The sequence below is a fragment of the Eurytemora carolleeae genome, unplaced genomic scaffold (genome assembly GCF_000591075.1).
Source record: "Eurytemora carolleeae unplaced genomic scaffold, Eaff_2.0 scaffold563, whole genome shotgun sequence".
In the NCBI taxonomy this organism is placed as follows: Eukaryota; Metazoa; Arthropoda; class Copepoda; order Calanoida; family Temoridae; genus Eurytemora; species Eurytemora carolleeae.
The window spans coordinates 196,804-214,609 of NW_019396453.1; the positions used below are offsets into that span (position 1 = coordinate 196,804).

The window sequence follows — 17,806 nt, forward strand, 5'->3', positions numbered from 1 at the left end:
ATAATTGATTGGACTAAAATTATTATTTTTATCTGATGATACTAAGAAAAGTTCTCGTCACAATCATAAGAAAGATTGAAATATTTTAAAATGTTTTTTTATTTGAATATTATTGTAAGTAGGATACAATGGTCGGCGATTATATCGACACAATGAAGACTTTGCTATTTAACTTTTGATTTATTTTCAAATTTTAAGTAAAGAATAAAACAAAATAGAACCTGTTAATTGACATTGTTGTATTGATAATATATAACGACTGCTAAATAATAATTGTAGATGATAATTGTTAAAAATGAGCAAAGATATTTAATTGAAAAATATATTTGTATAAAGGTGACGCTAAGGATGATATAACTGGAATGATCTCTAAGTACATGTCTGAGATAGAAGATTTAAGGAAACGTTCAGAAAATCAGTTTTATCTTAATTTCTAGTTATTTTCTTTTTATTTAAAATGTTTTCAATAAATTTACCCCATTATTTGCTCAAAATGTGAGATAAAAACTTTAAAACTTGATCTAATTAAAATCTGCAAAACCATGATATTATTTAATCTGATCTGACTGTGGTTGGTATCAGGACTAAACTCTGCCAGTCTGAGAATCTGTGTGAACAGCTCAGAAAAGAAAACAGCAAGGTTGGTCGGAATTTATTAGTTTTTGTTTTTCTTTCGATGTTTAATTATTTGTATACATTCTTTTCTAAACTTCTAAAGAATGAAGTCAATATTTCCGAAGAAAATTCTAATTTCCTTCCATATAAGTAAATTTAAACGAGTTTCTGGTCAAGAATTAATAAAAAAAAGTCGATAAAATGGTCGATGAAACAGAAAGTTTTAAGAAAGTTTTTTTTTTCTTCTTATTTCTATTAATAGAAAGTACATATTAACTACTATTTATTATCATCATTGTCATTATTATCATTATTGTCATTATTATCATTATTATCATCATTAATATTATTATTATTATCATTATTATCATCATTAATATTATTATTATTATCATTATTATCATTATTTTCATTATTTTCATTATTATCATCATTAATATTATTATTATTATCATTATTGTCATTATTATCATCATTAATATTATTATTATCATTTTTGTCATTATTATCATTATTATCCTTATTATCATCATTAATATTATTATTATCATTATTGTCATTATTATCATTATTATCATCATTAATATTATTATCATCATCTAACTTGTTGTGTTCCAGGTGAAAAGGTTGTCTAATGGATTTAACAATTCCTTTAATACTCCCTGGTTAAATGATTCTACTACAGAGGAATCTGGATACTCAGTCAAGGAAAAAAAAGCATTTTATTTTAAACTTGCTTGTGAACCCAGCCTTGTCTGAAACCCATATTTTCTCTATTTAAGTCAACCAACTTAATTTAGAAATTTTAAACCAAGGTAAGAACATTCCTGTCGGTATACCGAGTTCCTCAATCAATATTTTAGGCCAAAGGGTTCATGAGTTATGATCGGACATACAAACAAACAAACAGAAATTTCTACTACTTATTTTTAGATAACTAAAAATGTATTCCAAGGGAAAAGTTATTGATGAACATTAATTGAATCATAAATTTATTGATACTGGTATTTATCTCATCTGATGTTTCTGTAAACAATAGTCATAAACTCATGATTAGTTTGATATTCCTTTTTCAAGAAACACATTCAGATTTGTTAAAAAATGCTGAAATATCCAGGAGTTGATAAATATAGCAAAGAATGAGTTGGAACAAAAACGAGAGAAGGTTAGAAAATCCTCAAAGATAAAAGAGGAGGAAAAGGAAGGAACATCTCTACTTGAAAAGGAACGCTCTCAATCTTTAAATAGTTTTAGTTCAAGAAAACACAATTCCTTTACAAACTTATGAAAAATGAAATATTTCTTAATAAAAATCTAATCTTATTATTTATTATATTTATAACTCTTGCTCCCCTCACCATTTAAGATTGAGAGGGTGTAGGGTAAGGTTGACCCTGAGAAGGATGTAGATGAATCTATTATTGAAGAAGATGAAGGTGAAGGAGAACATGCTGATGATGAAGATGATGATTCAGATACTGATACTGAAACAGATGTCAAGGAAAGTTTTGCTCACATCTAAATCTTTGAATATTTCCTGGAAAAATATTAAAATATGCTAAGTTTCCCTGATGAAAATATCAATTAATCAAAGTCCTTTTGGAAGGAAAAAAGTAGAATGTTTATTTACATAATTAATTGTTAAGCTTGTTGAAGATTTTAGTCACATTTTTGAAGCATTAAATTTCCCACAAGCCTCTGCAGAATTCCCCCACTTCTCNGTCACCTGTTTTTCTCCCGGAGAGAATGTTAGAGCAAGGTTGTGCCCAGACCAACCAACTTGATGAAGAGCTCGTAGAACTTACATCAGAGATTTCTCTCAAACAAAAACTTATTGAAGAACTCGGTAAATATTTTAGTAATATTATGGGAAGTGAACTGATTACTCGCCTCAACCTCTTATTATCTAAGCTTTATATCTTTGCAAACTGATGGGGTAATCTTTGATATTTTAAACTTTGACTTTTTGATCTAGTATAATTCATAGTTTGCAAAATAAAAGGTTTAGGGACATGTCATCCTTTATCAATTATAGGTTAAATAGTGTAACTGTGAATCTGGTATGGCACTTTTTGAAGGTCCATTGAAAGTTTAGTTGAAAATCCCTTTAAATTCAATGATAGAAGAACTACTCTTGTAAAATAAATTAAACTGGATTGTAATTTAATGTGACATTGGTATGCCTAGCTAATCTAATAATCTGATTACGTTAACAACAACCTCACATATTTCTCTCACGCCAGTGAGATAAAAAAAAAATTTATTTCTATAAATTTAAATCCTACTTATTTCTCAATAGAAGGCCTGAAACCAGTTTTTATCTACTCACGAAGCTATACTTTCAATAAATATTTGTTTAGAAAACTCTCAGAAGAGAATGGAAGTTATGAAACATCAATATGAGTCAAAACTTCAGGTAAATGTGTTTTGTAAAAATCTATAATAATTAGAATTATTGATTTTTTATTAAAATATCCAAAATGTAAAAGAGAACATCTTTGTAATAATCTTTGACTACTCCCTTATTTGAATTGAATAGTTGAAAATTTTTGAATTTAAGTAGTCAAATATCTTTATGTATGCACTTCTTAAACAGGTCTGTTTTTGTATAATATGTTTATTTGAATTGCTAATGGGTTGATTTTCAAATACTAAAACGATTTACTTTTTTGACTCAATGCCCTCTTGTTTCAGTGTTGACAATTTTTTTGACCGTTCAATTAAAAAAAAAAATTCTAATCTACAAATGTTTTTGTTGTCCTTGTAGGAGCTGCAGAAGCGTATCATGAGCACCCAGGAGGAGAGGGACAAGGTGCTCAAGAACCTTGCAGGAACCAGGGGTTCTCCTCCTACACAACAAATATCTAAGATCAAGGTTGGTATAACAAGGTTGTTTGGAGAGAGGTGTTCTCCTGAATTGCATAGATTATAAGGTTCTGGAATCCTAACTCTTTTCTGAATCTCTTATTTTTTCATTGTGATTTGTCGAAATGAAACATTTTATGAGATAACTTATATAAAATTATAAGTAAAAATAAAGAATGTTATTATTTGGTTAGATTAGAATGATTTTGAATGTATTATGATTATTATATCTACCATTAATATGTTCAGGTTGAATATCAGGATAAGATTGATAAAATGCAGAACGAGCTCAAGAAACTTCAGGAATACAAACTTAAACTGCTTTTAATCGAGAACAATTGTTTTTATTTAAATTATTTTTCACAAGATTTTTAGTTATTTCAATCTGCTGCTTAATTTGTAATCGAACTACACAGTAATAGTAATTTGTAAAACATATATTTACACAACTCATGGTAATCCCTACAACCGCACACTTCACTGTAAACTGTAAACTGCACCAAACATCTGTAGTTATGAAGTAATTTTTATAATTTTTAATTATAATCCCCAATTTAATTTTCATCCGACATGAGCAGATATATGAGTTGTATGTATCCTCCAGGCTGCTCAGAAGGAGCACGCTAAGCTGCTCAAGTCCCAGGGTCAGTACGAGAAGCAGCTCGTCAAGTTAAAATCAGATGTTATGGATATGAAGAGGGCTAAGGTACAATATCAGATTCTTAATCTAAACCCCGGGATCTGAATCTGCTGGATCCTGATTCAGATTCGTTAACTAAAATACTAAGAAAACAAAAACGTAAAATTATATCGGAATATAGTTATTTATATTTTTATTTTCAAAAAATTTCAAAAATAGATCTTATCTACTTGAATCTTTAAAACACATGTCCAATAAAAAAGTATAAGAGAACAAATACAAAAAATTTATATTTATTTGGTGGAAAACGGAAATGGGTTCAGTTTCAACTCATTTAAACCTAGGACCTCTGGTTACCGTGTAAAATGGCCTGCGATAATCACCATGGAGGGATTTAAAGCGCATTTAAGATAAATTAATGTGTCCCCATAAACATAAGTTTAGTTTGATGTCTTCACTTCTTATCCTGTTGTTTAGATATCAACCCCACTGTGTATTCTAATTACTCTAATTACTTTAATTGCTCTAATTGATTCAATTAATCAGGTTCGATTAGTTCAACAGATGAAAGAAGAAACTAATAGACATAGGTAACTTGAAAACTTAAATTAAAATTTTTAGCACTTTTTTCATGCAAATTCATTAATCCTTGAATTTATTTTAGTGCCATTGAAAAATAAAAGTTCTAAATACGTATTATAGATTTTCATTTTAAACTCTCGTTCATATTTTGGATTCTTAATTTAAAATCACTTTTTTATGCAACATTAAGTTACTTTCGTATCATTTCCATACTCTATGTGTAATTGCTCTACTTTAATATAATACACTCATTCTTCGTACATTTAGAAAAACATCCCTTCTTGCTAAAACGATTTTGATTAACTATTTCTTTATTTCTTATCTAATGAGACACTGGTGAAACTAACCACCCATTCTTTAATTTAACAAATACAAAAACAATAATAAAAATTCACTTTAAATAAGATTATACAAAATAAAAATCAAATACAACTTCCTTTTTTCAAACACCTAATCGCGAGCTGTAGGGTAGGCTCATATCTCTTTCTTGATTTAGTAATTTTATCTCGAGATTAATACGTGAATAGTAGGGTATCCCTAAAACTCTACTTGATTGATTGATTGATTCAGGGACGCTGAGGGACGAAAGAACCGTGAGTTAGCCCAGCTCAAGAAAGAATCAAGGAGACATGAATCCTTGATTAAAAACCTAGAAACAGAGAAAAGAATCAAGGAAACTATTCTGAAAAGGAAGCAGGTAACATCCCCTTCCCTAAATTCAAAGAAAAAAGAACTCTAAAAGTGGAACATGATATCATACCTATTTACCTAAATATAAAAGTGGAACATGATATCATATCTAGATACAGAAGTGGAACATGATATCATATCTAAATATAAAAATGGAACATTATATCATATCTAAATACAGAAGTGGAACATGATATCATATCTAGATACAAAAAAATAGACATAGGTTAAGGATTCAAGTTAAGAATGCAGACTTGAGTCATATAAAGTTATAATTGAAGTCAGTTGCAGATTTGTTATATTTCTTGTCCTGAATCTAGTGTATGTGTATTGTGTAATTATGCATAATATTTTATTTTTATTTTTTACGTTTTCATTTTAAATTCTGATTATAAATTATTATTAAATAATTATCAGGAGGAAGTAATGAATCTCCGAAAGACAGCTAGGCGTGCCTCTACCATGGCACGGAAGAATGAGAAGTTTAGCAGTAAAACAGCTAAACTCAAGTGGACTGATATAGAGAAGAATATAACTAAGGTTAGCTAATAGATTAATCCAACTAATAGATATTATTTAAGGAGACCGAAATGTTTTATTTTTATGGGGGGGGGGGGGGGGGCAGGGGGTCCCTGCCCTCATTTTTGGATTAAATCTGTGAGTCAGCCAATCAAAACAGTTTACCATGGTTGGGCTGGTTCAGGTTACAGAGTAAACTCTATCTTTTACTTGTTAGGTAAATTGAAATGCGAGTAAAAATGAACCAATTTTATCCATTTCTGAACTAATTTCCGTTTCATTCCCTTTTTTCATCTCTAGAAACCTTAAATATCAAAATGAGAAATGAGCATTAAGCCATAAGGATTCATTCTTTACATTTTCCCTGTTTAAACCACGATTTATGTTGCATTTAATTTGTGTTTTAATGTATATTCAATTATAATTATGATAAATTATCATAATTGTTGTGTCTAGGTTGCCTTGAACAAGCAGGCTGTCTCCCAGATGGAGAATGATATGGATCGATGGCTCCAAGAAAGGGAAAAACTATCACATAGACTTGAGAAATTATCTCAGAAGAGAAGACGACTTCTTTTAGGTCAGTAAGCACCTTTAGCACTTACAATTTAACTGTGCAACTCAGATAATCCGAGTGGATAAAAGTAATATCATTAAACCTCTGTATTTTTAGAAAAGGGAGACAGTAGCTTAGTGATGGACCTGGACGACCAGATGGAGAGCGTGAAGGCGAACATCAACTACCTCCATGACAATATACTCGAGTGTCAGCAGAATATTCTTCAGATGGAGCAAGCTGCAGGTTCATTTTTATATATGCGCGGCATTCGTGACTAATCACGCGCGGCTTAGATATAAACATTTTATCTCCCTCCATTTTCGTAATCTTTATCTATATTACAGGTCAAGAAGAGGAGGATGATGAGGATGAAATGAAGAAGATTCTGGATGTGTCAGAGCTAAAGGCTGAAGAAGCAAAGTAGGAATTTCTTATTAAATATTGTAATATTGGCAAACCATTTTGAATGAAATTCATAAAAACACAAGATTTAATCAACGTAATTTTTTAAACAGAATTTTATTTTGAATCGTATTAAGGTACCTGCTGGAGAAACTGTTATCTATGACGGTCAACCAGACCTGTTTAGCTACACAGAAGGAAGGAAGGATTAGGTAACTAGATAATATACAACCAGACCTACCTAGCAACACAGAGGGAAGGAAGGATTAGGTAACTAGATAATATACAACCAGACCTACCTAGCTACACATAAGGAAGGAAGGATTAGGTAACTAGATAATATACAACCAGACCTACCTAGCAACATAGAAGGAAGAATGGATTAGGTAACTAGATAATTTACAACCATACCTACCTAGCTACACAGAAGGAAGGTAGGATTAGGTAACTAGATAATATACTACCAGACCTACCTAGCAACACAGAAGGAAGGAAGGATTAGGTAACTAGATAATTTACAACCAGACCTACCTAGCTACACAGAAGGAAGGAAGGATTAGGTAACTAGATAATATACAACCAGACCTACTAGCTACACAGAAGGAATGATTAGGTAACTAGATAATATACAACCAGACCTACTAGCTACACAGAAGGAAGGATTAGGTAACTAGATAATATACAACCAGACCTACCTAGAAGGAAGAAAGGATTAGGTAACTAGATAATATACAACCTGACCTACCTACTACCTCGCTACACAGAAACCTGCTGTTTATTCAATTATATATAAATATTGTTCAGAGAACTGGATAATCAGATTCAACAGGCACACCGTCAGAATGCAATGCATCAACAGCTTCTACAGCATATGATAGAACAACAAGATCTAGAAATATATGATCTTATGCTACAGGTTGGGGAGGAATATATCTTTTTTATTTTTATAGATAAAATATAATTTTATTTATATCTTTTGGAACAATCTGTGAAAATCAAAATGTATTTTTATTTTAACAAAAATAGACTTTTTTTTAACCAAAAACTTATTTTAATAAATAAACTTATTTTAACAAAATAGACTTATCTCAGCTAAATTAACTTGTTTTAACAAAATAGACTTATTTTATCCAGAGTAGATTTATTTTACCAAATATAGAGATATTTTACTAAAAATAGACATATTTTCCTAAAAATAGACATATTTTTCCAAAAATAGACATATTATTAACAAAATACTTTTTTTTACAAAAATCTAATTATTTTAACAATAATGTACTTATTTAAACAAAAATTGACTTCTTATTATTATTGATCTAAATAATTTTAACTCCAAAACTAACTTCATGTTAATCAAAGTATACATATTTAGAACTATTTTACCCCTAAATACAATACAAACCAACAAACTATTTTACCATCTTCAGAATGAGGAGGATGATACCTCAGCTAGTGATGATGAGGAGAGTAGACCTGTGCTCCATCTTCCCTTGGTAGCTTCTGTAAAGCTTGATGATGATACTGGAACAGGTAGTTGAACTATTTGGACTTTATTGTACATACATTACTTGTAAATTGTACATTATGGACTCTCATATACCCCTCCCTACTGAAACAAAAAATATGCATTATGCATACGCCTACAATTACATTTATACAAAAACAAAAATCATTTAAAAAACTAATATTAATCAAAATCCCTGAACTACGGCAGGGAATCATACTCCCCCAATATGTAATGAAAAATGTTCAAAATATTTGGTTGATTGGTGGTCAATGAACAGACCAAAATTATGGTCGTGAGTCCGAGAAAGGGCAATCCCTGCGTTAACCTTAAATTCCCTGGGTTTAGTAGGGATCATGATGGCCTACCCCTGTCAGGTTAGGGAGCTCCTGGACAATCCTTAGTACGTAAATAGTACATTGTGTACCTTATCCATCCCTGGTTGTCTCTGTCAAGCTAGATAATAATATGAGAACTAGTAAATATACAGCTTAAGCCTGATCACTTCGGATTAAGGGTGGACCGCGATTATCATTATTATATCATATCTGTTCGGTTCCATAGTAGTAAACCTATCTTTTAAGAATTCCCATTATTAAACGGTTCTGTAGAAAAAAAAATCAATATTATTAGCTTCCTAGCGTTAAAGAATGCTTATTCTTACAATGTGGTGTAGAATTTGCACTCTTCAACGCTCAGACCGTGTAAGAATGGAAATTATTACTGTCAGAGAGGCATGTATATTCTTGCACACTCCGAGCATTAATGAATGGAAATTATTTAACTAGTTGAAGAATATTCATTCTTATATTGATCTTTTCAACATGGATCAATATTGATATTAACTTTACTTTTTTGTACTGACAGCATTCACACTCACCTTGTTTTTTTTATATTAATACATGTAAAGTTACCTTTTCATACTTTAACAAAAGGTTTACTTGCCTTTTCATGCTCACTTACCTTTTCATGCTAACTTACCTTTTCATACATTTACAGCATGTTTACTTACCTTTTCATGTTCAATTACCTTTTCGTTTTTAGAAGTATTGATATACTTTAATGCAGGAATTTCCATTTAAATTTTAACCCTAGTCCTGACAGAAGAGTGGAGATGGGGGACCACAACCCCCTGTGTTTAATTAACATTACAGTCATTAACAATAATTCAGAGGACGTTCAAATATTCTGACCATTCCTAAAAAAATGTTGGACATTAAAGAATACATCAAGATTATTTCATCTCGTTTAAGAATTTCTATCATTACATTTTTTTCCTTAAGGTTATCATATTATTTATAAACTACATTGTACAATATTCAGGATATATATATATACTGCATACATGATATTGCATATATTTAAATCTAATGTCTTTAATTATCAGGTTCAGATTCATCTTTGGGTCGACGAGAGAAAGCTAGACGCCGGAACCTGAACAAAGACGACCTGTTGTTTAATGACCTGGATATGCCCGGGGGTATGAGTGAATCCTTGATGCTTCCTCCCAAGGTTGTATCCAGACTGCCAAAATCTGTGAGCGCCCTAAACGGAGGTCACCAGGTAAACGCCTTATTATAAGCATAATTTTTATCGTTTAGATTTACAATTTGTAAATATATTTTATTGAAGGATATGCTAATAATCATAACAATTTAAGGTTCCATTTTCCCGGAGTTTAAGCTTTACTCGGGCTCCAACTAATCCTATGGTTAGAAGTTATAGCTTTACAAAGGTAAAATTAATACAAGGAGATTTATGAGAGTTGATCTCGTTGACAGAGGGGCACTATTTTGCATAGGCTAATTTTTTTTCTGAATGAGAGAAACATTTTTTTTAATTGAAAATATTTTTTTACAAAAATTGATTTTTGAAATAAGGATCAAGCCTTGGTTATTTTGTTTTCCTAATTTAACGTTCGATGTCAACAATAATTTTAATATTATGAATCTATTCGTGTATTTATTATTAGCGTGAATATACTTTTGATTTTGCCTACAATATGAAACGTCCGTTCGCCGTAAATCTGATAATATTATTATTAGTATTTTAAATAAAATTATTAATTATTAAGAATCCTGGTCCTGAGAGCTTGATGACGATGTCGATGGATCAGGCAACACTAAGCCGGTTAGCTCCTGTATTCCAACCTAGCCCAGTTCTCACTAGACGATCTTTAGATAGACCCAGGTAACCATCAAATACACCAAATACATGTTACTGCCAGGAAAATTGTTCCAGGATGTTACCTCCCCCCCCCTTAAAATATTTTATCATCTGTCATCATCTAGAACCAGTACCAGCTCACTAAATATTTTGAATTTTCATAAAAATTTTCGTTTGATTTCAATTTCGTCATGTGTAAGTGTGTATTTTACTCTCCAAGTCTTCCATGAAAGTTGACCGTTCTTATTTATTTATTTATTTAGTATCCGGAAATACAACTCTGCTCTTCGTTTGGATGAATCCCCTCCGGGTTCCCCTTCTGCTTATAGGTAAGAAGGACAGGACAGTGCACTGCAGTACTGCACAGAACAGCGATCAGTATATAAAGCACAGCTCAGTACAGTACAGTACAGTACAGTATAGTACAGTACAGTACAGTACAGTACAGTACAGTACAGTACAGTACAGTACAGTACAGTACAGTACAGTACAGTACAGTACAGTACAGTACAGTACAATGCTATAAATAATTTAGAAGGAAAAAGCTAGATTTCTCAAACATGAATTTATGTTTGTTTACTGTTTAGGCGGTCGAACTCAAGGGAGGAGTCCTCAGGGAAAAATGTTTTCTCCCGACTTATTGCAGGTAAAAGTTTTATTCAAGAATTATATAAATTTTGAAAATTTATTAAAGTTTGTTGAAACCTAGCATCTGCTGCTGACAGTGTACATTGATAGAAAACCATTATTCACTAAATATATATAAAATTAAATTGAACAGGAATTTACATTATAAAATGTTAAGTTACATTACATAAACGGTTACACATTGTAACAATTATTTTATACTTTTATTAAGGACAATTGACAATTTATTTCTACTATTTCGGATCTAAGTAAACTAATATTTAAGTCATAAAGGGATTGTCTACGAAATATTAAAAGTAATATAGTTAAGGAATCTTACTTCTATCGGATGTTTCTAAAATGATAAATTCTTATTTCAGGGACTAATATTGGAGAGAAACAAAGTCACAGTAAAGGGAATATAAACCCCTACCAGGGTAGGATTGGAGGGAAGAGTCCTCTTATCTGTACTCATGTTGCTGAAGGACATAATAGGTAGGCTACCAGGCATACCAGCAATCCATAGTATAGATATTTGATAAATATAAACCCCTACCAGGGTAGGATTGGAGGGAAGAGTCCTCTTATCTGTACTCATGTTGCTGAAGGACATAATAGGTAGGCTACTAGGCATCCCAGTAATCCCTAGCATAGATATTTGATAAATTATAGATTCTGTAAAGGGACTGTTATAAACTTCATGTCCAGTAAACCTCAATGAAATTATTTAATGCCTCACAATATCCAATTTTTTCTTTGATACCCGCAAGTCACTTTTATCGAGAATAAATTAATTGTTTTGAAGGTACCTTTGTGTGTCGGACATGCCACTCTATAAATGGAGGTTCAATTTCTTACGTCTACAGTATCTTTATTGTAGGGAAGAATATTGAAAATATTCTCATTAAATTATTCTAGAACTAGCTGCACTTGATATTGCGTTGTAAGTCTGTTATGAACCAAGTGCCTCATAAATTATTTATATTTGTGAATGAAAAGTAATTAAATATAAAACATACATAATGAATATTTGAATGGTTAAGATTACATTATTTTAGGTCTGTTTTCATAATTTTAGATTAATTTGCCTTTATTATTAGACCTGTGCTTTCTGTGTTTGCTACAGATGAGCTTCTGTTCAGTGCTTCTAAAGATCAAACTGTCAAGGTAAATTTCTTCTTAAATATCATTTGATAAAACTTAAAATTAAGCGAGTTCAAATTAAAACTTTTGTGTCGTTAATCCCTGAATTAACCAGTTATCTGTATAAATTTCTTCGTCCGAACGAAGATTCAATTAATTCCTCTTGGATAATCCATGTTCGGAACCCATAACTTTAAATCAAGGGATTAAGGGCTTAAAATTTAAGAGATGTCGTGGTGGAATATCGGATATCGAGATTAAGCTTTGTAGAAATTAGTGCTCTTACACACAAATGTGTTGACCTCTGTTCATATTGTGATTTAGTTGTATTAAGCCGTAAATCATTAATGAATATAAGTTGACCTCTAACTGAACTATAAAATGACCTCCTGTATGTAGGTGTGGGATCTATGTAGAGGAGAGGAGGTCCAAAGCCTGGAGGGACATCCTAACAATGTTGTTTGTGTCAAGTATAGTGAACCTCAGAGGATTGTATACACAGTTTCATCAGCTTTTATTAAGGTAGTAATTCGTCTTGGAAGGACAAAAAATTATGGAAACCCATTCTTATTTATGTACTTGACGTTTTCTTTTTGGAAAGGGGCAAACTTAGTTATTTTTTTGGTCATTAGTACCGTTAAACATCATCGTAATGTCTTGGCAGCGGGAAAAAAAGATATTTGTATCATTAAATTTTTTAATCCTTATGACAAGAATTAAAAAGTAGGGTGTTTTTAGTTCATTGTTAAAAATATTTCTTAAAATGATAATTTTCCAGGTTTGGGATCTGAGAATGAAACCGTCCGCTTGCATCAAAACATTAAGTTCCTCAGGTATTTTTTTTTTGCTGGTTAGTTTGTACAATTACTGCTTGTTTACAATGGAGATTGTTATTATCTCAGATGTCGTCTCATTTTTAAATTAAATTACTTAAAGAATTATTATAAATGGCGTGTATGGTTATCTATTATTTATATTTAGCAACAATTTTATGAAATTATAAACAAAGAAATTAAATGTCGTCTTTATTTAAACTTTCAATTTCAGGATTAACAACCAACGGTCCTGTAGTTTTAAACAATGGCAGCTCTTCCTCTAGGTAACAGTCTGATAATACCTTTAATTATTGATAGTCCAATAAAGCACATTCTTCGTACCATTGTTTAAACGTGTTTTTTTAGTCCTCACCCTAAATATTTAATCGGAGTCAAAAACTATTAAGAACGAAAAAAAACTTAAATGTAAAGTGCCGCGCGTGACCTAAATTAAACCTTAACCTAAAGCTTTAGCTTTAATATTTAACTCACTGAAAGCCATGAGTTAAATATTTAATCCTGGGAAACCCCCGCAGTCTCAATATTTTTTATCAGTCAATTATGATTCTATTGATAATGTTGCGGTGCTTTCGTATTCATTTAGCCCATTTTTTGATGTACTATATGAGTGTGGGATTAAATGTAAATTAATTCTGAATTCATTATTTTACAGAACGTTTAAGCAATAGCTTAAACCTTGCGCGTTTTTAAGATTTGGACTCTGTACTGTACATTGTATCGTCTTATATCCAACATGTCATGGTACTTCGCCTGTATGTTGATTTCTACAAATTACATGTCCTGCTCGCTGAAAATTAATGCCCGGTGAAATAGATATTAGATGTAACACATATTACTTAGTTATAAAATCTCTCCTCCGGCTTCATTTTTACTTGACTGGTCCGAAAAACATCAAGTAATTGTCAGAAATAAAAACTTTTAAATCTAAAAATAATCATATTTTCTCCATTATTGTTAAGAGAAAGGTTTCATGGATACCGTTGTGAATCGGGCATTGCCATCTTTGTATGAAAGGGCACTTGAAATTTCGCTTACAGTCCCTTTAAATTTGACTTATAATTCTGATTGTCTATTAGGAGTCTAGCTATGCCTCCTGGAGAGACAGCTATCAATGATATCTGTTTAACTCCGTCAGGATACGGTCTCTTCTCAGCAGCTGCAGATAAGGTAAATGGGGGTAGTACAGTGGTATTCAGAAAACTGTGAAACTATTTTCTTTAAATAATGTTCTTTGCTCATATATATATTTGTATATATGTATCAATGTATATACAGGGTCACCCACAAAGGATGAGACTAAAGACAATCGGAAACTCTTAAAATGTGATGATTTAGAGGTTAAATTATGTATTCTACCTTAGATATAGTGGAACATAAAGGATATATACGTTCTTGAAGTTATCAAATGTTTTTTTAATCATTTGGCAAAGAAACAAACACGTTTACAGTTGCAAGGAATCGTAAATATAAGAAAACAGACAGTAAAAATTCCGTACAATCGTCTCTGAAGTGTCCTTCTTTGTGGGTAACCCTGTATTTATATATGTTGGATATAGCTGGCCAAACGGCTGGACCGAATTGACGAAACTCATGGGTACCTTGGCCCGGGGGTAACATAGAATAAAATATCAAAATTTAAAAATGTTGCTGAGAGAGATGTAATTTGTATTGTTATAACTGCATTATTTCTGGAAATGTTCAGAGCTGAAAACTTTAGAATGTGGATATCGAGATCAATGCTTGATCTGTCTTTTTGTTAATCTGCAGATTAATACAACCTTTATTTCGATATCCAGAAAAGTGTAAAATTCAGCCACAGTAAATTCTGACCAGATTATTGGTGAAAACTCAGCAGGGATATCCAAGAGAGAGGATTAACAAGAAAAAATTCCACAGTGGATATTTATTTTTCAGGTTAAGCGATCAGGATTAAGGGGATCAGGACGCATTGTAACATTCATAAGTTTTGGTACACGACAGTCTTATTGTTTAGGTTCGTATCTGGGATCTCCGTAAGTTCCACTCTATCGGTAAACTGTCCGGGGGGCACCAGGCAGCCATTATGTGCCTTGCTATTGGTCCCACCAGGGACCTTGACAACAACTACGTCATCACTGGATCTAAGGACCATTATATCAAGGTACATTTCACAATGTTTGGCCGACTTCGGTGGATTTTTGTAATTTTGTTTAGATTTTTGAATTTTACATTGTAATCCCTCCTAAAATGATTTTTTTATTTATTTAAAACAATTCATTCATTTATTTAAAAAGATTTGTAATACTCTAATTTGATGAGAGAAAAGGGGAGTAATTCCTCCTAAATTCATTTTAAGGAGTAAAATCCCTCCTCAATTAATGTTAGGGGTAAAATCCCTCCTAAAAGGATTTGTTTAGATATTTGAAGTTCCTGAAGGGAAAGGAGGAGTAATCCCTCCTAAGATGAACTTGAATCCCCCGCACTATGATGGGATCCAATGCATGACGGTGTTAGGAGATACTTTGTTCTCAGGTTAGAGCAGACTAGTTTTTAATGGGATTGTTCTCAAAAAAATGGAATGTGAATAGGCTAAACCAGAATTTAATTCGGAACATATTTGTTCAGAGTCCGACTTAAAACATAAAGAGTTAACAATTTAAGAACTTTCTAAGATAATATTATTCAAACTGAAGATCTAAAGGAAAAATGTAATTTTTTTAATTAAGACAATTAAATGTTTAAGTACCATATTTAAAATTGCAGCATATTACATAAATTGAATATGCTGTATATGTTGTAAAGAAACTTTAGTTTTTTATTATAATTGTTCTATAAAAATATTTTTATTGTATGTTTATATATTCAGCATCACGTGACACGTGTATAAAGAAGTGGAATCTACGAAGTCAAGAATTAGTAAAATCATTAAATAATGCTCATAAAGATTGGATCTGTGGTCTCTCCTTCCTACCAGGTTAGAGAACTATATCAAGATTATATATTGTACAGAACCCCCCCCCCCCCATTTATTCTTTTACTCAAAAAGAACTATTTCGCCCTGTGAAACCGGGCGTAAATACTAGGAGATGACATTAAAAAATAATAGAAGAAAATTATATAACGAAATAATAAGCTGATTTTAAAGAAGATTAAAAGTAAAAAATAAATTAATGAATGAATACATAAACAAACGAATAAATTAATAAAATAGTAAACAAATAAATAAATAAATTAATTATTGAATATTTGAAAAAAACAATAAAAGAATAAATGAAGTGATGTATAAATGACTAAATGAATACATGAATAAAATATGGATTAAATGTATAAAATCTAGAAGAGAATGTAGTTATATCTGGATGTCGAGGTGGAAGTATTAAATGAATAAATGAATGAAAGATGGAAAATGAATAATATCTAGGAGAGAATGTAGTTATATCTGGATGTCGAGGTGGAAGTATTAAATGAATAAATGAATGAAAGATGGAAAATGAATAATTTCTAGGAGAGAATGTAGTTATATCCGGATGTAGAGGTGGAAGTATTAAATGAATAAATGAATGAAAGATGGAAAATGAATAATTTCTAGGAGAGAATGTAGTTATATCCGGATGTCGAGGTGGAAGTATTAAACTCTGGAATACGGATACATGTGCTCTAGTTGGAGAGATGAAAGGTAGGATATATCTAGTTATTGAGTACATCTTGTCCAGATCAGTCAGGTGTAATGATGGCCATAAGTTTTTGTTCACCTTATTATAATTCAATTTATCTTTGACATAAAGCTCCAGTAAATTTTTTAAAAATTAAAATTTTTTTGGTTTCGTTATAAAAGTTTAGGACGAAGTCGAACCAATCGGTTGTCAAGACGATTTGAAAAATTGACTTATTTTAGAAAAGAAACATATTACATATCACCCTATTAGTGAACAATGCCTTGTATTCTTTTTTTTTAAATCATTCAGATTGTTAACAGTGATATTACGAAACATTAAATTAATTATAATTATATTTCAGCTCACAACTCTTCCATCAACACCATCACAACCAACTCATCACATATATTTACTGCTTCCAATGACGGGCATATAGGTACAGTACAAGTAGTTCTATAAATAATGTTTGTCAAACTTAAGTGCGTCCTCATTTACATGTGCGTCATAATTTTTTGTGCATTACTATTAAAGTTTGATCATTAGTGTGTCCGAATGTTCTGTCATTTTTTATTTTATTCCATTGTATTTTCAAGGTAATGAAGTGACCATTTAACTAAAATGTTGTCAGCGAAATGAACCCTTTTCTAATTGTTTTGCTCATCTCTTTCTTTTAAAGTCAAAGAAATTGAGTCTTTGCAATAAATCCCAATTTTCTAATACCTATATATCTCCAACCAAATTATGTAAACATTAGATATTTCAAGCTTTGATTGTTTGATATAACAGAAGTCATAGTTTGTAATATGTATAGTCTACAACATTGGGTTGTTAATATATAGGGATTTAAAAATCAGAGTATGTGGCAAAAATTCAATTCCTTTGTGTCAGTGTCGCAATTTTTTTACTAGAAAATCATTTTTGAAATAATTGAATAAAGTTGTTACGCGAGCCATGCTGCGTGAAGAAAGTCTGTTTATCGCCCCTGCGTATTTCTGAGTTTCTCCTGAAGATCTGTACGGAATG

The 17,806-nt window shown here is 31.2% G+C and overlaps 1 protein-coding gene across 6 annotated transcripts in view; it reads left to right on the forward strand.

The window, feature by feature from the left end:
* Nucleotides 1-17,257, forward strand: part of LOC111703560 (kinesin-like protein KIF21A) — a 68,773-nt gene extending 51,516 nt beyond the window's left edge. For 2 of the 6 annotated variants that reach the window (XM_023475531.1, XM_023475533.1), the window contains 35 exons: nucleotides 337-400; nucleotides 583-640; nucleotides 1,234-1,323; nucleotides 1,733-1,840; nucleotides 1,997-2,116; nucleotides 2,386-2,461; nucleotides 2,976-3,031; nucleotides 3,383-3,490; nucleotides 3,730-3,783; nucleotides 4,085-4,186; nucleotides 4,667-4,710; nucleotides 5,273-5,399; nucleotides 5,810-5,932; nucleotides 6,368-6,491; nucleotides 6,585-6,713; nucleotides 6,815-6,890; nucleotides 7,010-7,084; nucleotides 7,677-7,788; nucleotides 8,300-8,402; nucleotides 9,764-9,939; nucleotides 10,037-10,111; nucleotides 10,451-10,566; nucleotides 10,806-10,871; nucleotides 11,130-11,188; nucleotides 11,550-11,664; nucleotides 12,270-12,336; nucleotides 12,712-12,834; nucleotides 13,091-13,145; nucleotides 13,360-13,411; nucleotides 14,225-14,315; nucleotides 15,142-15,288; nucleotides 15,545-15,659; nucleotides 15,994-16,101; nucleotides 16,717-16,803; nucleotides 17,145-17,257. In XM_023475531.1, coding sequence (XP_023331299.1) covers nucleotides 337-400; nucleotides 583-640; nucleotides 1,234-1,323; nucleotides 1,733-1,840; nucleotides 1,997-2,116; nucleotides 2,386-2,461; nucleotides 2,976-3,031; nucleotides 3,383-3,490; nucleotides 3,730-3,783; nucleotides 4,085-4,186; nucleotides 4,667-4,710; nucleotides 5,273-5,399; nucleotides 5,810-5,932; nucleotides 6,368-6,491; nucleotides 6,585-6,713; nucleotides 6,815-6,890; nucleotides 7,010-7,084; nucleotides 7,677-7,788; nucleotides 8,300-8,402; nucleotides 9,764-9,939; nucleotides 10,037-10,111; nucleotides 10,451-10,566; nucleotides 10,806-10,871; nucleotides 11,130-11,188; nucleotides 11,550-11,664; nucleotides 12,270-12,336; nucleotides 12,712-12,834; nucleotides 13,091-13,145; nucleotides 13,360-13,411; nucleotides 14,225-14,315; nucleotides 15,142-15,288; nucleotides 15,545-15,659; nucleotides 15,994-16,101; nucleotides 16,717-16,803; nucleotides 17,145-17,242 — 3,299 coding nt within the window. In that variant the 3' untranslated portion in view covers nucleotides 17,243-17,257. Of the gene's footprint in view, nucleotides 1-336; nucleotides 401-582; nucleotides 641-1,233; nucleotides 1,324-1,732; nucleotides 1,841-1,996; nucleotides 2,117-2,385; nucleotides 2,462-2,975; nucleotides 3,032-3,382; nucleotides 3,491-3,729; nucleotides 3,784-4,084; nucleotides 4,187-4,666; nucleotides 4,711-5,272; nucleotides 5,400-5,809; nucleotides 5,933-6,367; nucleotides 6,492-6,584; nucleotides 6,714-6,814; nucleotides 6,891-7,009; nucleotides 7,085-7,676; nucleotides 7,789-8,299; nucleotides 8,403-9,763; nucleotides 9,940-10,036; nucleotides 10,112-10,450; nucleotides 10,567-10,805; nucleotides 10,872-11,129; nucleotides 11,189-11,549; nucleotides 11,665-11,729; nucleotides 11,788-12,269; nucleotides 12,337-12,711; nucleotides 12,835-13,090; nucleotides 13,146-13,359; nucleotides 13,412-14,224; nucleotides 14,316-15,141; nucleotides 15,289-15,544; nucleotides 15,660-15,993; nucleotides 16,102-16,632; nucleotides 16,687-16,716; nucleotides 16,804-17,144 lie in introns of those variants that run through there. The other 4 variants (XM_023475532.1, XM_023475534.1, XM_023475535.1 and 1 more) reach the window with 4 other exon arrangements.
* Nucleotides 17,258-17,806: the final 549 nt, after the last annotated feature.